This window comes from Strongylocentrotus purpuratus, unplaced genomic scaffold, assembly GCF_000002235.5.
Source record: "Strongylocentrotus purpuratus isolate Spur 01 unplaced genomic scaffold, Spur_5.0 spur5_scaffold_2, whole genome shotgun sequence".
Taxonomy (NCBI): domain Eukaryota; kingdom Metazoa; phylum Echinodermata; class Echinoidea; order Camarodonta; family Strongylocentrotidae; genus Strongylocentrotus; species Strongylocentrotus purpuratus.
Genome location: NW_022145605.1, coordinates 39,655,689 through 39,673,489, shown reverse-complemented (window position 1 = coordinate 39,673,489; position 17,801 = coordinate 39,655,689). Strand labels below are relative to the sequence as shown.

Below are 17,801 nucleotides of genomic sequence, written 5' to 3'. Positions count from 1 at the left end.
AAAGTGTAGTGGTATTTGAAATAATTATACAAATTTAAAAGTAAATAACAAACAAATATCATCAAAACATATTGGTACAATAAAGAAAATCATTAATCAAGACATTAAAACGATAAATTATTTCAATGGTTATAAACACGAGCAAAGTAACTTTTATTATACAGGCGAATTACGTTTAAAATACGACAATATGGCATGCGAATTGTTTTATATCTAAAATCCAGAATTTTCTTTGAATTTCGAAATGTTCTAGTCAATTTTTTGTGTGGAAGAAATTGATTAAACTGAACAGTGAGTGGTAATGTTTTTGAAAGACGTCACACATACATTTTGGCGTCTTTTTTCTAATGTTTGGAGTTCAGATTATTCAAGTGTATTTGTATAGTCATTATATTCCCTTCGAAAAATTATCCGCAACGGTCTGTTTTGTATTCTCTCCCGAATCTCTTTATGATTTTTGCGCAACGAGGGAGGGGGGAGGGGGGAATGAACACTATTTTTTTTACTCAACGCCCCCCCCCCCCCCAGCGCCGCCCTTGGTCAAAAAACAAAAAGGTAAAATTGTGGAAGCCATTAATTTTTTTGGCCGGGGGGGGGGGAGGGTTCTCTTTTTCTTTTTAAAGTTAAAATTGTCGTTACCATCTTTTTTTTTTAATTGTTGGACAAGGGCGGGGGCCCTCTGTGCCAACCCCCCCCCCCCCCCGATCCGCCCCTGTACTCCATACTAATAAAAAAAGAAGAGACAAATGCTTTCAATTAGTTATCCTCAAAAAGACATTTTATTTAACATATTGTACATATTCCATCTCGAGGTTTCATCGAATTGCAAGGGGCAAATTCGCGAGAAAAATCGTCTTCCACGTTTAGCTTTGTCTTTCATTCATGTAAAACTGGCAATGAATGCAAAGTAAAAATTAGACGTAATTTGGTTTTGTCATCGTTGGTGCGATACTGCAGTCATCATGAAGGGATTCTGACTAGCTCATACATCCGGTGGGGGCGTTTTTGGTCTAGTTCCACCTTTAATAGCGAGGTAGGGGAGAGATGAAGAGAGAGAGAGAGAGGAAGAGAGGGAGAGAGGGAGGGAGAGAGAGAGAGAGAATTTCCTTTGTCAAGACAGGCTTGAGACAATAAAAAGAATACTAATATTCAAACCCCTTTATCTTACAAAAACCAAGTGAAATCGCTGAAATATATGATAACAGTATTACATTTGATAATATACAGCGTGTCCACACACAATTTTTGTTATCCCGAAACTCTATAAAGAAACGTCGTATAAAGAATCATCGTATAAATTCAAGGGTGTCCATACGCACACAAGAAAGTAATCCAGAAACTCTACAGCGAAATGTCTAGACTAGTTCTGGACCCTATATGAATTTTGTTATTCGCCTACTATAAACGTTAAGCTGAGTGATGGCGCGATCCTTATTGACCTCCATATCCCCACTAACTGCGCGAGAATTTTTTTTTTTTTTTTTTTATTTAAATCATTCATTTATTGCAACCATAAGTTGGATTTCATACAGTAAAAAAGGCAGGCATATAAATGGTTCACAATATAGTTATATGTATATATACTTTGTACAATAAAACTGTATAAATTGACACTTTAAATACATAGATATGAAAAGAAGAAAAAAAAACACTCAAGAGCAAACGCATTTAAACATAATTAAAAGGTACATAGGACTTCAACGGACCAATAATCATATATCAACTGACATCAACGTATTGTCCAACAATTAAAATTGAGAAAGATTTTGAAAGAAAGAGAGAGACAGTTAACCCAAATTGAGTGGTGGTATAATGCATTATCCGTAAAAAATATATATATATATATATCCAGTCAAATTCAATTGGTATTAAATTTGTTACATTCTAAATTATTATAAAATACATATAATAAACAAGTGTGCAATTTTAAGTAAAACATCTACACGGCACCTCAATTCAATATAAAATTGGCAATAATGATTATTAATTAAATGTAATACCATGTACAAAGCTTGAATACAAGTACCCCCAAGTTTGGTACTAATAAACCGGTGTCGTATAATAATAACAGATATGTAAAATAAGATTTAAACATAAATATAAGGACCAATAATCATATATCAACTGACATCAACATATTGTTCAGAACAGTTACAATTGAGGAATATCTTGAAGGAAAAAAAAAAAAAGACAGTAAACCCAAATTGAGTGGTGGTATAATGCATTATTTGTAAAAATTAATCCAGACAAATTCAATTGATATCAAATTTGTTACATTCTCAATTATTTTAAAATTCATATAATGAACAAGTGTGTAATTTAAGTAAAATGTCTAAACGGTACTTTAATTCAATATAAAATTGACAATAATGATTATTAATTAAATTTAATACCCTGTACAAAGTTTGAAGACACTAATAAAACGGTAATAAAATCGTATGATAATCACAAATATGTAAAATAGGATTGATGTCTTCTTATTAAAATTATTACATTTAATTAACGAGAATATACTCAATAAAAAGGACAATAAAAATACATTAAATTTGGCAAGATCATTGTAGATTAAACAGACACCAGGGTATGAAGCTATTTTTGTATCTATTAGTTTTGCATTTGGGAGGGTACAGGTCTTTGCTGTTCCGAAGAGAGTATCTTGTTTCTCTTGGAGCAGGAAGAAGATGGTTTAGCATGTGACTGGGGTTACGAATTTGGGTAAACAAATTAAGGCATAGTTTTTGTCTACGTTCAGAAAGGGATTGGAGGTTAAGAAAGACAAGGGCGTCAGAGTATGACAGTCCAGGTGAAATAATTCTAACTGCCCTTTTTTGGATGGACTCTAACATTTCGGATTGTTCTTTGGTCAGACCTCCATGAAATACTTGGCAAGCATACTCTAACACCGATCTAATGCTTGCCACATAGTATCTGCACATATCAATCTGATTTAAACCTGCCCTTCGTAATTGAACAAGAAGGTACAAGCGTTTTGCTGCTTTAGTGTAGGTTTCTTTCACGTGGGTATCCCAGTTAAGTTTGTTATTGAGGTACAAACCGAGTAGTTTAACTTCCTGAACCCTCTCTACTTGATTTCCACCGATGGTAAGATATGGTAAGTTTGGATCGTCTTTCATGAAGCAAACAACCATTTCCTTGGTCTTCATTGGATTTATCTGCATATCATTCAAGTCAGACCAGTGTGCAAGTTCATTGAGGGTATTCTGAATCGTGCCATTTTCACCATATGGACATACCTCATACAATGTTGTGTCATCAACATATTTGACAACGGGAAGATTACAACCCAAATCCGTTATCATAATTATAAACAACAGTGGTCCCATTTTAGTCCATTGTGGGACACCCCCATTAACTGTCAGCCACTCAGATCTTATTTGATCGATTTTAACTCTTTGCTTTCTTTGATAGAGGAACGCTCTTATCCAGTTAACAAGTGTAGGATTCACCTGCAAATTTCCCAACTTTCTAAGAAGTAAATCGTGATTTATCCTATCAAAAGCTTTCTTGTAATCTACCAACACAATCCTCACAGCCTTTCTCTTAGCATCTGTTTCAAATGACCAATTGTTAAGGAGATTGATCAAGGCAAGTACAGTTGAGGACCCTGGTATGTTCCCATACTGGTTTGGATCAACATGGGGGAGATAATCATTCCAAACCCATTTACACACATAACTTTCTAATATTTTTGCTAACACTGGTGTTAGGGAGATCGGTCTCAGATCGCTCTCAATTGAAACAGGGGGGTTTGTCTTGGGTAAGGCAATTATATCTGCAGATTTCCAAATAGACGGTACAAAACCTTGGGCAATGGAAGCGTTGAAAATGGAGCAAACCGGCTCCGCTAGAATAGGGGAGAAATCTCTGAGAATCCAGGAAGGAATCCCATTTGGACCAGGTGCTTTTCTCACGTTAATATATCTCAACTGCCTTTCTACGTCATGGGGAGGAATGATGAATGAATAGTGGGGATATGGCAGTCAATAAGGATCGCGCCATCACTCGGCTTAACGTTTATAGTAGGCGAATAACAAAAATCATATAGGGTCCAGAACTAGACTACGAAATGTCGTATAGGTGCGCAGTTTGCTACTCCGGTCATGAAATGAGAGGTCAGGTCTCCTTTCGCGCGAGGTCACGTTATGCCTCGCCCAGTCATACCGTTCTAGTTCGGCTAGACTAGTTACGTCCACACACAACACACTCCGTGATTACGCATGATTCTTCATTGGGTTCTTGTTCGAAACGGTGCCCAAACCCACGTTTCGTTATACGATGTATCGTTAGTAAGCGTCCACACACGCAATTGCATCGTATAACTATCCCGAAACGATACCGTTAAGGGGTAGTTGTACGATGAATTTGTTGTGTGTTAGTGGGGATATTCTTGTATAATTTGATAGGCTGCTCATCAGAGTGTGTTTATTGATGACCGAGCACTAACAACCCATGATAAATACATGATTGCAACTACATTCGACAAATCAACTCAAGATACATTTCAACATTATATTATTTATGCAACAGAAATCATGACGATCTGTATATGTAAAACGTCATTGTAATGTTCGAATGTTTCAAACGGTGATAGAGGGAGCTATAGAACTTCCCTTAAGTTAATATTTCGAAAGTAGTTGCAATCATGTTTGATCGTCTTTACCTAAGTGTGAATGAACGATGTTCAGAAGTTGATTAATAAGATGTATGTGTGAGTACTTTCTATTCATATAGAAACCATTCAACCAAAGTTTGTATTCACTTTTTTAATTCTTTTATTCAAAGTTTGGCAGAGACAAAATCGACATGAATCAGGAAAAACAATACTGTTTAGCTGTCCATGCCTATCGATTAAGGTGTTAAATCAAGTCATTAGCTGTTTCACTTACCTCTTTTTTGTGTAATCCTTTATTCCCACGGGCGATGCAGCGAAGAAGGAGAGCAAGCATGAGAAATGTGAAATACACCGTTATGGTCGTCGAAATTGCAAAAACTACGGTTTCTGTCTCGTTCATATCCGCTAAAACACGCAGCAGACCTGTAGGTTCATAGAAAGAAGATCAATAAATGATATGACTCAAGTACGATGTAGCAGTAGCCATCATGATAAATATTATCTTATTCCTATAGAGGTATAGATTTGAATAAAATACGGCTAACTTCGAAAAGACTTGATACTCTGACTATCAGTTATAAAGCGATTCTATTTCATTTTCAAATTCGCAACATATTGCTCAAAAATACTTTGTGTGTACATAATATGTTTCGGTATATAGCCATCAAATGACAGGATGAGACCATTCAGAAATACTATCTGCACATGTGCAGATTAAAGGGATACCGGTAACTTTGTCTCAGAATATGAAACAAAATCCTGGATTTAGCTCATGCTGCAATGATAATTATAAACCTTTAGGTCAGTCAGGAACCCCGTGACATTTACAAGCCGATCGCCTGTCTGATCATCAAGATATTTGTGGAAATTGGAACCAAATTTTACGTTTTCCTAACGGTTTCCATAACACTACAGTATATCGGGGAAAACGAATATTAAACCGGTCACTCAAAACTTTTTTGAAACACTTCTTGATCATTTTGAAGCGCAATTTTGTTAGGGCTTCAATATTATCTACACCATATCACAGACACTGATACCACGTAGGGCCATGCATCTCAGATTTAACATTGTTAACCGATCCCTTTAAAGGTCATGTATCATCAACGAGGGTGCAGTCACTGATAAGCAAGCGGCAGTATTCTTTTCATGAGGTAAAACAAAATGTATTAAAAAAAGAACCTTCACCACTTGGGCAGAGAATATTATACTACGCACAAAGTTAGACTTCTCCTTACATGTGTAGCGACCGATATTAATGATGTTTATTCATAAGTTAAATGATCATGTTACTAATTAGCATAGATGTTTGCAGGTATACGCGTAAGTAGGACCAATCACGGACCTTCCTCAGTGGGCGATTTTTAATTGATGAAAGGTCGAAAAAGAAGGCAATAGAACTAAGAGTGAATGGATATGTTGTGTATCCTTATACGTAGAGAGTGCGTGTATTAGTTGATACGGATACGGGGGCTTCGCCGTTCTCTTCCCTAACTCTACGGCATGAACTATATAGCAACAGGCTTCCCGTGGCTATTACTCATACTTTGTTTTATTTTCTGTGCCGAGCTTTCTTCAGACTTTCGTCTCGTTATTTCTCCATTTGCCTATATTGGAGATTGAATTTTATCTACAATAATCAACTCCTACATGACTATGGCATACTGCAGTGCAGTCTATGACAAACTGTTCTACGGACAAATTTATTTCTTTGGAGTTGTTTTAATTGCACCATGATACCATCTGTAACTAATCTTCAGCTACGCAGCATTAACTTTTGATCGACATCGTCTTCGATTGCGACCAAGTCTATGTCAATAATCGTCTTCTTTGTCTTCGCGATCAACGACCACCACTGTTGTCTTCATTGCGAATGTCGCTGAATAGACTCGTCATCATCGACTGACTTTTATGAATCTTCACATTAATTTCAGCCCGTGAGAAGTTTTGTGTGTACAGCTGATATAGTCCCCGAGGTGGTAGAACTAGCTAGTCTAGGTCTACATTTTGGATCCAACTCACGTAACGTTAATTATATCATAAGTGATTTATGCATTTTAATCATTCCATTGTGATCGTTTGATAACTTTGGGTGCCTGTTGTTGATAATCAGTATACGCAAATTGTAGAGCATATTTCACATGTTTATAAAATATAAATATACGGTATTTTCTCACGTTGTAACCATGGTAATAAACACTCAGTACAAGTAGAGATTTGACTCGTGGGATTTGAACCACAATATTTCGTGCCTAAATCCGGGCCTAAATCCAAACGCTATGGGTCTAGCTTCGATTTGAGAATTAATTTTCTTGGCTGCTCCTAATATTTGTGTGTGAATAATATTTATGACTCTGTCTTATTACTTGTATTGAGCATGAAACCTAATATTTCGAGACTAGTAGTAAACATAAACCATAATTACTAATTTTAGTCTCATTTATACTTGCCCTTAATAGCAGTTATCAATGTTTGATGATCGTCAGTGATTACCCAGGCACTTCTTTAATGTCTAGTGGATGTTTATGTTAAATTCTAATAAAGGAAACTACTTGTTCGATTTATTACATAAACAGTTAGGCATAATTTTCGTGTGGATCCATTTCTGAGTCACAATAGTAACCTCTTTATATAAAAGAGAAGAGTGATTTTAGGTGAAGTGTTTTCTCAGTTGAAGAAGGAAATTGATTGTCCAGATTTGTGTTTTTCCAAATTTAATATTAATTATATATCAGATAATATAATCATGGAATTCACATTTCGTCATAGTCACCATCCCACACATGTGTATATATATTTGCATATGTAGGTTCTTTTGTACAAGTACTGTCTCTGAAGTGGTCTGTTGGAGGGTATAGGCAGGATGTTCAGCCATTTCTTCAGAAGCAGTAATTGATGAACTATTAGGCCAAACAGGCATGTGTCTTCTCTTTAATTTGCGCTTTCACTAATCCATACATTTTATTGTGGGGAACGATAATATACGAGGTTTACCTTGAAGCCATGGGGGCGTTGTTCTGGTCGGTGCGGTCACAGCGACAGTTCCTTCACTTGATGTCTTCAAGGTTGTTGATGCTGTCCCGGTCGTTACCTGACCGCCTCGTGTCGTCTCCAAATAAGCAGTAGTCTCACCTGCAGTAGTCTAATAAGGTATTGTTCCATAAAGAGACGGGGTGACTTTTTTGACTTCTTGAAATACCTCCCTATTATTCCAAACATGTCTAAAAATATCTTCAAAATATTCTCCTGATTTTAATGCAGCATGCATAGTATTTTTTACTCGTACTTGTGTGCAGAGCTTTTCAATGTCAGTGGTTAGAAAAAGATTGTGTCAATCAATTGTCATTTGATGTTTTCAATCGTATCCGGACACCTACTCCCTGGACATCCCCCCCCCCCCGGATAACCACCCCAGTCAACTACCTACTATGACAACTAACCCCTAAGGCAACCCCCCCCCCCTCTACGCCGGCTACCCCCGGGACAGCTATCCCCTAGGACAACTACCCCCAGACAATTACCCCGGACAACTTCCCCCTAGGATAGTTGTCCTTGGGGTAGGCGTCCTAGAGGATTGTTGTCGTAGAGGGCAGTTGCCCGGGGAGGTAGTCGTCCTAGAGGGTGGTTGCCCTAGGGGGTAGTTGTCCTAGGGGGTAGTCGACTGGGGTGGTTATTCGGGGTTGATGTCCAGGGCTTAGTGTCCTAGAACCGTTTTCACTTTTGTTAAACAATGTCTATTTGATCAACCATTCCATATTACTGGAGGACAGTATATTAAACTACGCAATCACGTGACCCGTTTCTAACCTGTAATTCGTTCATCGTGGTGTCCATGTTTGTTGATGCTTCAGTTGATGATGGGGTTAAATAGGAAATACTTAAATATTTATTTAATTAATTATTCATTAATAAACTCTTTTACACATTCAATCATCTATTAAGTTGTTCATATACTATATGCATTTCTTATATTATTTAATCGATTTGGAAAATTATACATGTACAGGATGGCTCATGTAAAACTGGTCTTGCATGTTCAGTTCAGTTCAGTTCATTTATTTCAATCATAAAACCATAACATAATATATATATATATATATATATATATACAAAAGTAACATGAAAACATCATAATCTTACAATTCTGGAATTAAGAAATTGGAGACTAAAAAGGAAATTTGAAAAACTTGTAAGTATAATAGTTCCCTGACATAAATAATAAATAACGTGATTACATGTTTGTATACGTTACTACAACAATAACAATATATAATTAAGATACTACACATTATAGATACACACCGATGAACACACACATACATACACCACACACACACACACACACATGCATGGTACATTGCAAGGTAGAACAACTTAAAAGAAAGAGTTAAGGGAAATAAGAAGAGACAAACTGTCTCTGAAATTGGTTCAAATGAACATATTGGACGCATATGCGGTCCTACAATATTCAGTGATCGTTGTCGCGGTTAAAATCGAGTCTATGTTGTGAAATTGTAAATAATAAACTCTTTATGTTGTATAGCTCCCTCTCAAGGTCAAGATATTTATTAAGCTATAAAACATTGTTTCTTGACTAAAATCTACCGATTAGTTGTTCCCGTTCGGAAATTATATATCACAACTACATATTCTGAAATTTTCATAGTCGCAGCTACCATTGTACGGCCGTAGGCACTATTTTATATTTATCAAAATTTACCGGGAGCACCGGTAAATGTTTATATTCAATTTTTCTCGAAAACAGAAGTAGTTTAGGGGCTAAATTGTCTAGTGCTTATAATACATCCACAGGGGCATCCAAATATATCAAAATTGTAAAGAATCACCATCCACCTAATTTTCACACTTTCCCAAAACTTTGTATTACCTTTAACAACCTCTATACTAATTTCATCGGTGAAAACAATGATTAGACTGCATATTCTAAAAATACTTTATATTTATAATACTAATCTACCCATTTTATTGTAGGGCAAGGAAAATATACGAGGTTTACCTTGAAGCCATGGGGGCGTTGCTCTGGTCGGTGCGGTCATAGCGACAGTTCCTTCACTTGATGTCTTCAAGGTTGTTGATGCTGTCCTGGTCGTTCCCCGATCGCCTTGTATCGTCTCCGAATAAGCAGTAGTCTCACCTGCAGTAGTCTAATAAGGTATTGTTCGATGAAGATCAGAGAAGGGTGACTTTTGTGAACACGGAACATTACTTTTGCACTTTCCCACTTTTGTTGTTGTATTGATTTCCCTTTTCAAATAATGTCATAGTAGTACCAATGTCATATAATGTTCTTGAAATACCTCCCTAATATTCCAAACATGACCTACATATCTTCAAAATGCTCTCCTGATTTTAATGCCGCATGCAGAGTATTATTTACTCGTACTTGCGTGCAGAGCTTGTCATTGTCAGTGATTCGAAAAAAAGATCGAGTCAATAAATTGTCATTTTATGTTTCCTTACCTAATAATACCTACTTGATCAACCATTCTACATTAGTTGTGTGAACAGAATCTTAAACTATGAAATCACGTGACCCGTTTCTAACCTGTAATTCGTTCATCGTGGTGTCCATGGTTGTTGGTGCGTCAGTTGATGCTGGAGTTAAATAGGAAATATTTCGTTATATTATGAATTAATCATTTATTTACTCTTTTACATATTTAATAATTTATTATGTTTTTTCATATACTGTGTTCGTTTCTTATATCCTTTAATCGATTTGGATAAGTATACATGTACAGGATGGCTCATTTAAAAGTGGTCCTTCATGTGACCCTGTTAACAACCTGTTGTTTGTTTTTTGTGGGGGCGTCGACGTGCCTAAGCGCCCGCTGCGTACAGTCATGATTCATTGCCTAAGCAATGGCCTCGTTACTGTGAGCCATCAGGATCAAAACCGTGTCGATGTGCTATATTAGTGCCCTTTTATGAGGTATTAATCCCCATTACTGTCAGTTATGACTTAAGGACGTGGGTCCCCTAGTTGATTAGCGTAGTAGCACACACATGCTGTTAAAGGTAATACAAAGTGTTGGTTTGGGGTCATGAAATTGGTTCAAATGAACATATTGGACGCATATGCGGTCCTACAATATTCAGAGATCGTTGTCGCGGTTGAAATCGAGTCTAAGTTGTGAAATTGTAAATAATAAACTCTTTATGTTGTATAGCTCCCTCTCAAGGTCAAGATATTTATTAAGCTATAAAACATTGTTTCTTGACTAAAATCTACCGATTAGTTGTTCCCGTTCGGAAATTATATATCACAACTACATATTCTGAAATTTTCATAGTCGCAGCTACCATTGTACGGCCGTAGGCACTATTTGATATTTATCAAAATTTACCGGGAGCACCGGTAAATGTTTATATTCAATTTTTCTCGAAAACAGAAGTAGTTTAGGGGCTAAATTGTCTAGTGCTTATAATACATCCACAGGGGCATCCAAATATATCAAAATTGTAAAGAATCACCATCCACCTAATTTTCACACTTTCCCAAAACTTTGTATTACCTTTAACAACCTCTATACTAATTTCATCGGTGAAAACAATGATTAGACTGCATATTCTAAAAATACTTTATATTTATAATACTAATCTACCCATTTTATTGTAGGGCAAGGAAAATATACGAGGTTTACCTTGAAGCCATGGGGGCGTTGCTCTGGTCGGTGCGGTCATAGCGACAGTTCCTTCACTTGATGTCTTCAAGGTTGTTGATGCTGTCCTGGTCGTTCCCCGATCGCCTTGTATCGTCTCCGAATAAGCAGTAGTCTCACCTGCAGTAGTCTAATAAGGTATTGTTCGATGAAGATCAGAGAAGGGTGACTTTTGTGAACACGGAACATTACTTTTGCACTTTCCCACTTTTGTTGTTGTATTGATTTCCCTTTTCAAATAATGTCATAGTAGTACCAATGTCATATAATGTTCTTGAAATACCTCCCTAATATTCCAAACATGACCTACATATCTTCAAAATGCTCTCCTGATTTTAATGCCGCATGCAGAGTATTATTTACTCGTACTTGCGTGCAGAGCTTGTCATTGTCAGTGATTCGAAAAAAAGATCGAGTCAATAAATTGTCATTTTATGTTTCCTTACCTAATAATACCTACTTGATCAACCATTCTACATTAGTTGTGTGAACAGAATCTTAAACTATGAAATCACGTGACCCGTTTCTAACCTGTAATTCGTTCATCGTGGTGTCCATGGTTGTTGGTGCGTCAGTTGATGCTGGAGTTAAATAGGAAATATTTCGTTATATTATGAATTAATCATTTATTTACTCTTTTACATATTTAATAATTTATTATGTTTTTTCATATACTGTGTTCGTTTCTTATATCCTTTAATCGATTTGGATAAGTATACATGTACAGGATGGCTCATTTAAAAGTGGTCCTTCATGTGACCCTGTTAACAACCTGTTGTTTGTTTTTTGTGGGGGCGTCGACGTGCCTAAGCGCCCGCTGCGTACAGTCATGATTCATTGCCTAAGCAATGGCCTCGTTACTGTGAGCCATCAGGATCAAAACCGTGTCGATGTGCTATATTAGTGCCCTTTTATGAGGTATTAATCCCCATTACTGTCAGTTATGACTTAAGGACGTGGGTCCCCTAGTTGATTAGCGTAGTAGCACACACATGCTGTTAAAGGTAATACAAAGTGTTGGTTTGGGGTCATGAAATTGGTTCAAATGAACATATTGGACGCATATGCGGTCCTACAATATTCAGAGATCGTTGTCGCGGTTGAAATCGAGTCTAAGTTGTGAAATTGTAAATAATAAACTCTTTATGTTGTATAGCTCCTTCTCAAGGTCAAGATATCTATTAAGCTATAAAACAATGTTTATTGACTATAATCTACCGATTAGTTGTTCCCGTTCGGAAATTATATATCACAACTACATATTCTGAAATTATCAGGGTCGCAGCTACCATTGTACGGCCGTAGGCACTATTTGAAATTTATCAAAATTTACCGGGCGCACCGGTAAATTTTCCTATTCAATTTTTCGTTAAAGCAGAAGTAGTTTAGGGGCTAAATTTTCTAGTGCTTATAATACATCCACAGGGGCATCCAAATATATCAAAATTGTAAAGAATCACCATCCACCCAATTTTCACAATTTCCCAAAACTTTGCATTACCTTTAACAACCTCTATACTTATTTCATCGGTGAAAACAATGATTAGACTGCATATTCTAAAAAATAATTTATATTTATAACACTAATCTACCCATTTTATTGTAGGGGAAGGAAAATATACGAGGTTTACCTTGAAGCCATGGGGGCGTTGCTCTGGTCGGTGCGGTCATAGCGACAGTTCCTTCACTTGATGTCTTCAAGGTTGTTGATGCTGTCCTGGTCGTTCCCTGATCGCCTTGTATCGTCTCCGAATAAGCAGTAGTCTCACCTGCAGTAGTCTAATAAGGTATTGTTCGATAAAGAGAAGGGTGACTTTTGTGAACGCGGAACATTACTTTTGCGCTTTCCACTTTTGTTGTTGTATTGATTTCCCTTTTGAAATAATATCATAGTACCAATGTCATATAATGTTCTTGAAATACCTCCCTAATATTCCAAACATGACCTACATATCTTCAAAATGCTCTCCTGATTTTTAATGCCGCATGCAGAGTATTATTTACTCGTACTTGCGTGCAGAGCTTTTCATTGTCAGTGATTCGAAAAAAAGATTGAGTCAATAAATTGTCATTTTATGTTTCTTTACCTAACAATACCTACTTGATCAACCATTCTACATTAGTTGTGTGAACAGAATCTTAAACTATGAAATCACGTGACCCGTTTCTAACCTGTAATTCGTTCATCGTGGTGTCCATGGTTGTTGATGCGTCAGTTGATGCTGGAGTTAAATAGGAAATATTTCGTTATATTATGAATTAATCATTTATTTACTCTTTTACATATTTAATAATTTATTATGTTTTTTCATATACTGTGTTTGTTTCTTATATCCTTTAATCGATTTGGATAAGTATACATGTACAGGATGGCTCATTTAAAAGTGGTCCTTCATGTGACCCTGTTAACAACCTGTTGTTTGTTTTTATGGGGGCGTCGACGTGCCTTAGCGCCCGCTGCGTACAGTCATGATTCATTGCCTAAGCAATGGCCTCGTTACTGTGAGCCATCAGGATCAAAACCGTGTCGATGTGCTATATTAGTGCCCTTTTATGAGGTATTAATCCCCATTACTGTCAGTTATGACTTAAGGACGTAGGTCCCCTAGTTGATTAGCGTAGTAGCACACACATGCTTTAGCAGTCACGCAAAACAAACACTCCCCAATTGTCATTCAATAAAATCTGAGATGTATACTATTATCTAGATCTATTAGGAATAAATCATTGTCAAATTCATTCAAAACATTTGGGTAAAAATAATTGTTCCACCATTATGACCAACAGTGTATCTCCTTTCTTTATTCCCCTTCCATTGCTTCCTCAAGATATAAAAGCAAGTAGGAAGATGAGAGAGGAGAACTACCTCGGAGCATATTGTTAAAGTTTTTTTAGCGATATGTTTTGGGTAACGGGATCACGAAGCGAAATTTGATATACTTTACTTGCAAGTCAAATGACAATGCAATTAGTTAGCTCTTATTTTCGTGTTAAGGTACCCTACCAAAACAGTTTAACTGACAGGGTTAATGTATAAAGCCACATTTACGGGAATTGTCATCAAAATAAGGAACCCAGGATTGGTATTATTGTTGTAGGAGAAAAGCATCACAATAGTGTCGGATCGAAGGTGGCCATGAGTGCACGTGTGAAAAAGATACGTGACCCAAGATGAACAGCAATTGTAGCCTGTTAAGCTTTTCAGAGAACTAATTTTTTTGTTTACTTTCCGGAAAATTTTCGGACATGTTCCAATCGGCAGGTGTTAAGAAACGACTATATGGACCACTTTGAGTGGAGTAGGAATGATATCATAATACTGTGATATTTAAGTAGTTTGGTTTTGAGTACTGTATTTGTATGAACCAAAGCACCATTTCTTTTATTGGGTCAATGCGAACACTGCTTTGCATAGTTATGAATGCATGGATATATATATATATATATCAATTTAGATCAGCGATCCGGGTCAATGTCGCTATTCATAAGGTCCGCTATTCATAATCAGAGAAGAGGGTCGGTATTCATAATACGAGAAGAGGGTCGCTTTTCATAATGCAAAATCGTGGTCGTTATTCATAAGGGTCGCTATTCATAATAGGAGAAGAGGGTCGCTATTCATAATACGAAATGAGGTTCGCTATTCATAATAGGAGAAGAGGGTCGCTATTCATAATAGGAGAAGAGGGTCGCTATTCATAATACGAAATGAGGTTCGCTATTCATAATAGGAGAAGAGGGTCGCTATTCATAATACGAAATGAGGTTCGCTATTCATAATACGAAATTGGGGTTGTCATTCATAAGGGTCCCTATTCATAATATTACACAAGGGTCGGTATTCATAACACAGAAAGAGGGTCGCTATTCATAATACGAAATGAGGTTCGCTATTCATAATAGAAGAAGAGGTTCGCTATTCATAATACGAAATGAGGGTCGCTATTCATAATAGGAGAATAGGGTCGCTATTCATAATAGGAGAAGAGGGTCGCTATTCATAATAGGAGAAGAGGGTCGCTATTCATAATAGGAGAAGAGGGTCGCTATTCATCAAGGAGAAAAGCTATTCGTAATAGGAGTAGAGGGTTGCTATTCATAATACGAAATGAGGGTCGCTATTCACAAAAGGGTCACTATTCATAATAAGAGAAGAGGGTCGCTATTCATAATACGAAATGAGGTTCGCTATTCATAATAGGAGAAGAGGGTTGCTATTCATAATACGAAATGAGAGTCGCTATTCATTATAGGGTCACTATTCATAATATGAAATGAGGTTTGCTATTCATAATAGGAGTAGAGGGTCGCTATTCATAATACGGGATGAGGGTTTTTATTCATAAAATGAAACAGGCCTAAGCAATATCCAAAATGCTCATAACAAATGGAAATATTGGACGGAGGACACCCCCAAGGCGACACATGGCCCTGAATATTTCTCTTGTTTTTAAGTAGGTTTGAAATTTGTTATCCAATGTTATAAACATAATTGAGAATTTAAATCAATAACATTTGAATCATGAAACATCCTCAAGCTCAACTCCCCTCCCCCTCCATCCCCCCCCCCCCCAAACCCGCCGCCTTTGCCTTTATGATGACGACTCGGACATTCAGGTAGCAGACCTTAATATTTATTTTCGGGGGGGGGGGGGCTGAGGTGGTTTCCCTATAATATATATGGTCTTGTCACCAAAGTAAATTTTCTTAAGTTTGACTATCAGTTGAGGGGAGGGGGGGGGGGGTTCGCACAAGGGGGACAAATTACGATAGGATTATGTGTGTGTTATGTTTCCCTTTTTTGTCACCACTGGAGCGGGGGAAATATATTAGCTAGATTAGGGGGATGTATTTTTATATAATTATCAAAGCTTAAAAGAAAATATAGGCCTACTTTTAAAAAGACATAATAAAGGGGACGCCACCGTTTGCATAATGCTTTACAGTCGCAAAATCGTATCTTATTTGACTTTAAATCTTGAAAATCTTACTTCCTTACTTATGAGGAGAAAAACAAAATCGTGCAATATTATATATTTACGAAAAGCTTGAATATTGTATATAATCTAACTCTCTACAACCAGGGGCGTCGCTAAGGGGGTGTGGGGTGCGACAACCCTATCTGTCAAGATATTGTCGGTAAAATTGCGCTGCTGACGGGAAAAATGAGAAAAGGGGGAGGGGAAAAAGGAGAGGGAAAGGGAAAGAAAAGAAAAGGAAAAGAAAGGAAAGAAAGGAAAGAGAAGAGAAGAAAGAAAGAGAAAAAAGACAAAGACGAAGGAGAGGAAAGAAAGGAAAAGAAGAAAAAAAGAAAGAAAAGGAGCAAAAGGAAAAGGGGATTAAAGAGAAAGAGAGAGAGAGGGGTATGTTTGGTGGAGTCGCCACGTCGAGGGAGCAAGAAAGATACGCATAGATAATTTTGTTGCTGTGTCGGGTCCGCTGTGTCGGTATTCTTGCTCGATCTTGGTATACTATATTTATGTAGAAGTTTGAGGTCGGTGAGATGTATTATGTCGGTAATTTTTTTCCCTACGAAGTGTGACTTTTTATCGGATAAAGAAACATTTTTGAGAATTCAGACAATGATTAAGAGTAGCCCGAATCGTCCGAATCGTCTTCTTTGTCTAATATTTTAATGAAACGTTAAAGCTTCCGCGCTTTAACGGGTTATTTTCGTTTCTTTTTTTCTTCATTTTCTGAATGCATTTCATGAACTAATGTAGATGAAATGAAATGAATGAATGTTGATGATGTGGAAGGAAAAAGGAGTTACCTAAAAGTCATTTCGAATATACTGAAATAACTTTCCATCTATCACTGTTCGTCCCATATAATGTACAGTAAACACTCATTACATGTCGTGGGAAGTTTTTTAAAAAAAGTAGAGCAGCAAGCCACATTACCCAATACGCGCATACCTCCTAGTTAATTTCAAACAGCCCATCAATATGTAAGACCTGAATTGACCTCAATGCAAGCAAGCACATGCATCTAGGTAAACCATCTGCAAGTAAAGCATTATTAGTAGAGTCAAAGTGTGTAGACCCCGCTGATATTTTTCGGGGACAAAGGTTTTTAAGTGTTTTTGAGTTGTTTGGAGGTCAATGATTAAAATTAGCTTGGGTAGTCCTCTCCTAACCCCCGGCAACTCTTGTAGGGGTCAAAATAAGGTCAAAATGGGGTCAATAGGGGGTCAATTTTTTTAAATGCCCTGATTATGTTAAAAGACATGTCAAATTGTTTGTCTCGTCATACTGAACAAAAAAGTGTACATGATCATATACCCCTGACCTCCCGTTAAGAAGTTATGGCCGGAAAAGTCAAAAGGTCAACAAACTTTCATTTGAGGGCAAAATACACTAAAAGTGTTAGGATCGATCAATTTTCATGTTTTTTGTGTCTATTTATATGTATTTTGATTTAGAAATTTGAATGAGACAATTTCTACTTAAGAAGACCGTATTCAAAAGATATAAGGGGTCAAA

At 36.8% G+C, this 17,801-nt stretch overlaps 1 protein-coding gene across 5 annotated transcripts in view; it reads right to left on the bottom strand.

Moving 5' to 3' along the window:
- Positions 1–750: 750 nt before the first annotated feature.
- The window catches only part of LOC587535 (neuropilin-1), a 53,254-nt gene continuing 36,203 nt past the window's right edge, over positions 751–17,801 (bottom strand). For 2 of the 5 annotated variants that reach the window (XM_030992425.1, XM_030992424.1), the window contains exons 11-20: positions 13,489–13,538; positions 12,948–13,095; positions 11,848–11,897; positions 11,299–11,446; positions 10,200–10,249; positions 9,651–9,798; positions 8,441–8,478; positions 7,628–7,775; positions 4,908–5,056; positions 751–1,020 (exon numbers count right to left, since the gene is read on the bottom strand). In XM_030992425.1, the coding sequence (XP_030848285.1) occupies positions 961–1,020; positions 4,908–5,056; positions 7,628–7,775; positions 8,441–8,478; positions 9,651–9,798; positions 10,200–10,249; positions 11,299–11,446; positions 11,848–11,897; positions 12,948–13,095; positions 13,489–13,538 (989 nt within the window). In that variant the 3' untranslated portion in view covers positions 751–960. Of the gene's footprint in view, positions 1,021–4,907; positions 5,057–7,627; positions 7,776–8,440; positions 8,479–9,650; positions 9,799–10,199; positions 10,250–11,298; positions 11,447–11,847; positions 11,898–12,947; positions 13,096–13,488; positions 13,539–17,801 lie in introns of those variants that run through there. The other 3 variants (XM_030992426.1, XM_030992427.1, XM_030992428.1) reach the window with 3 other exon arrangements.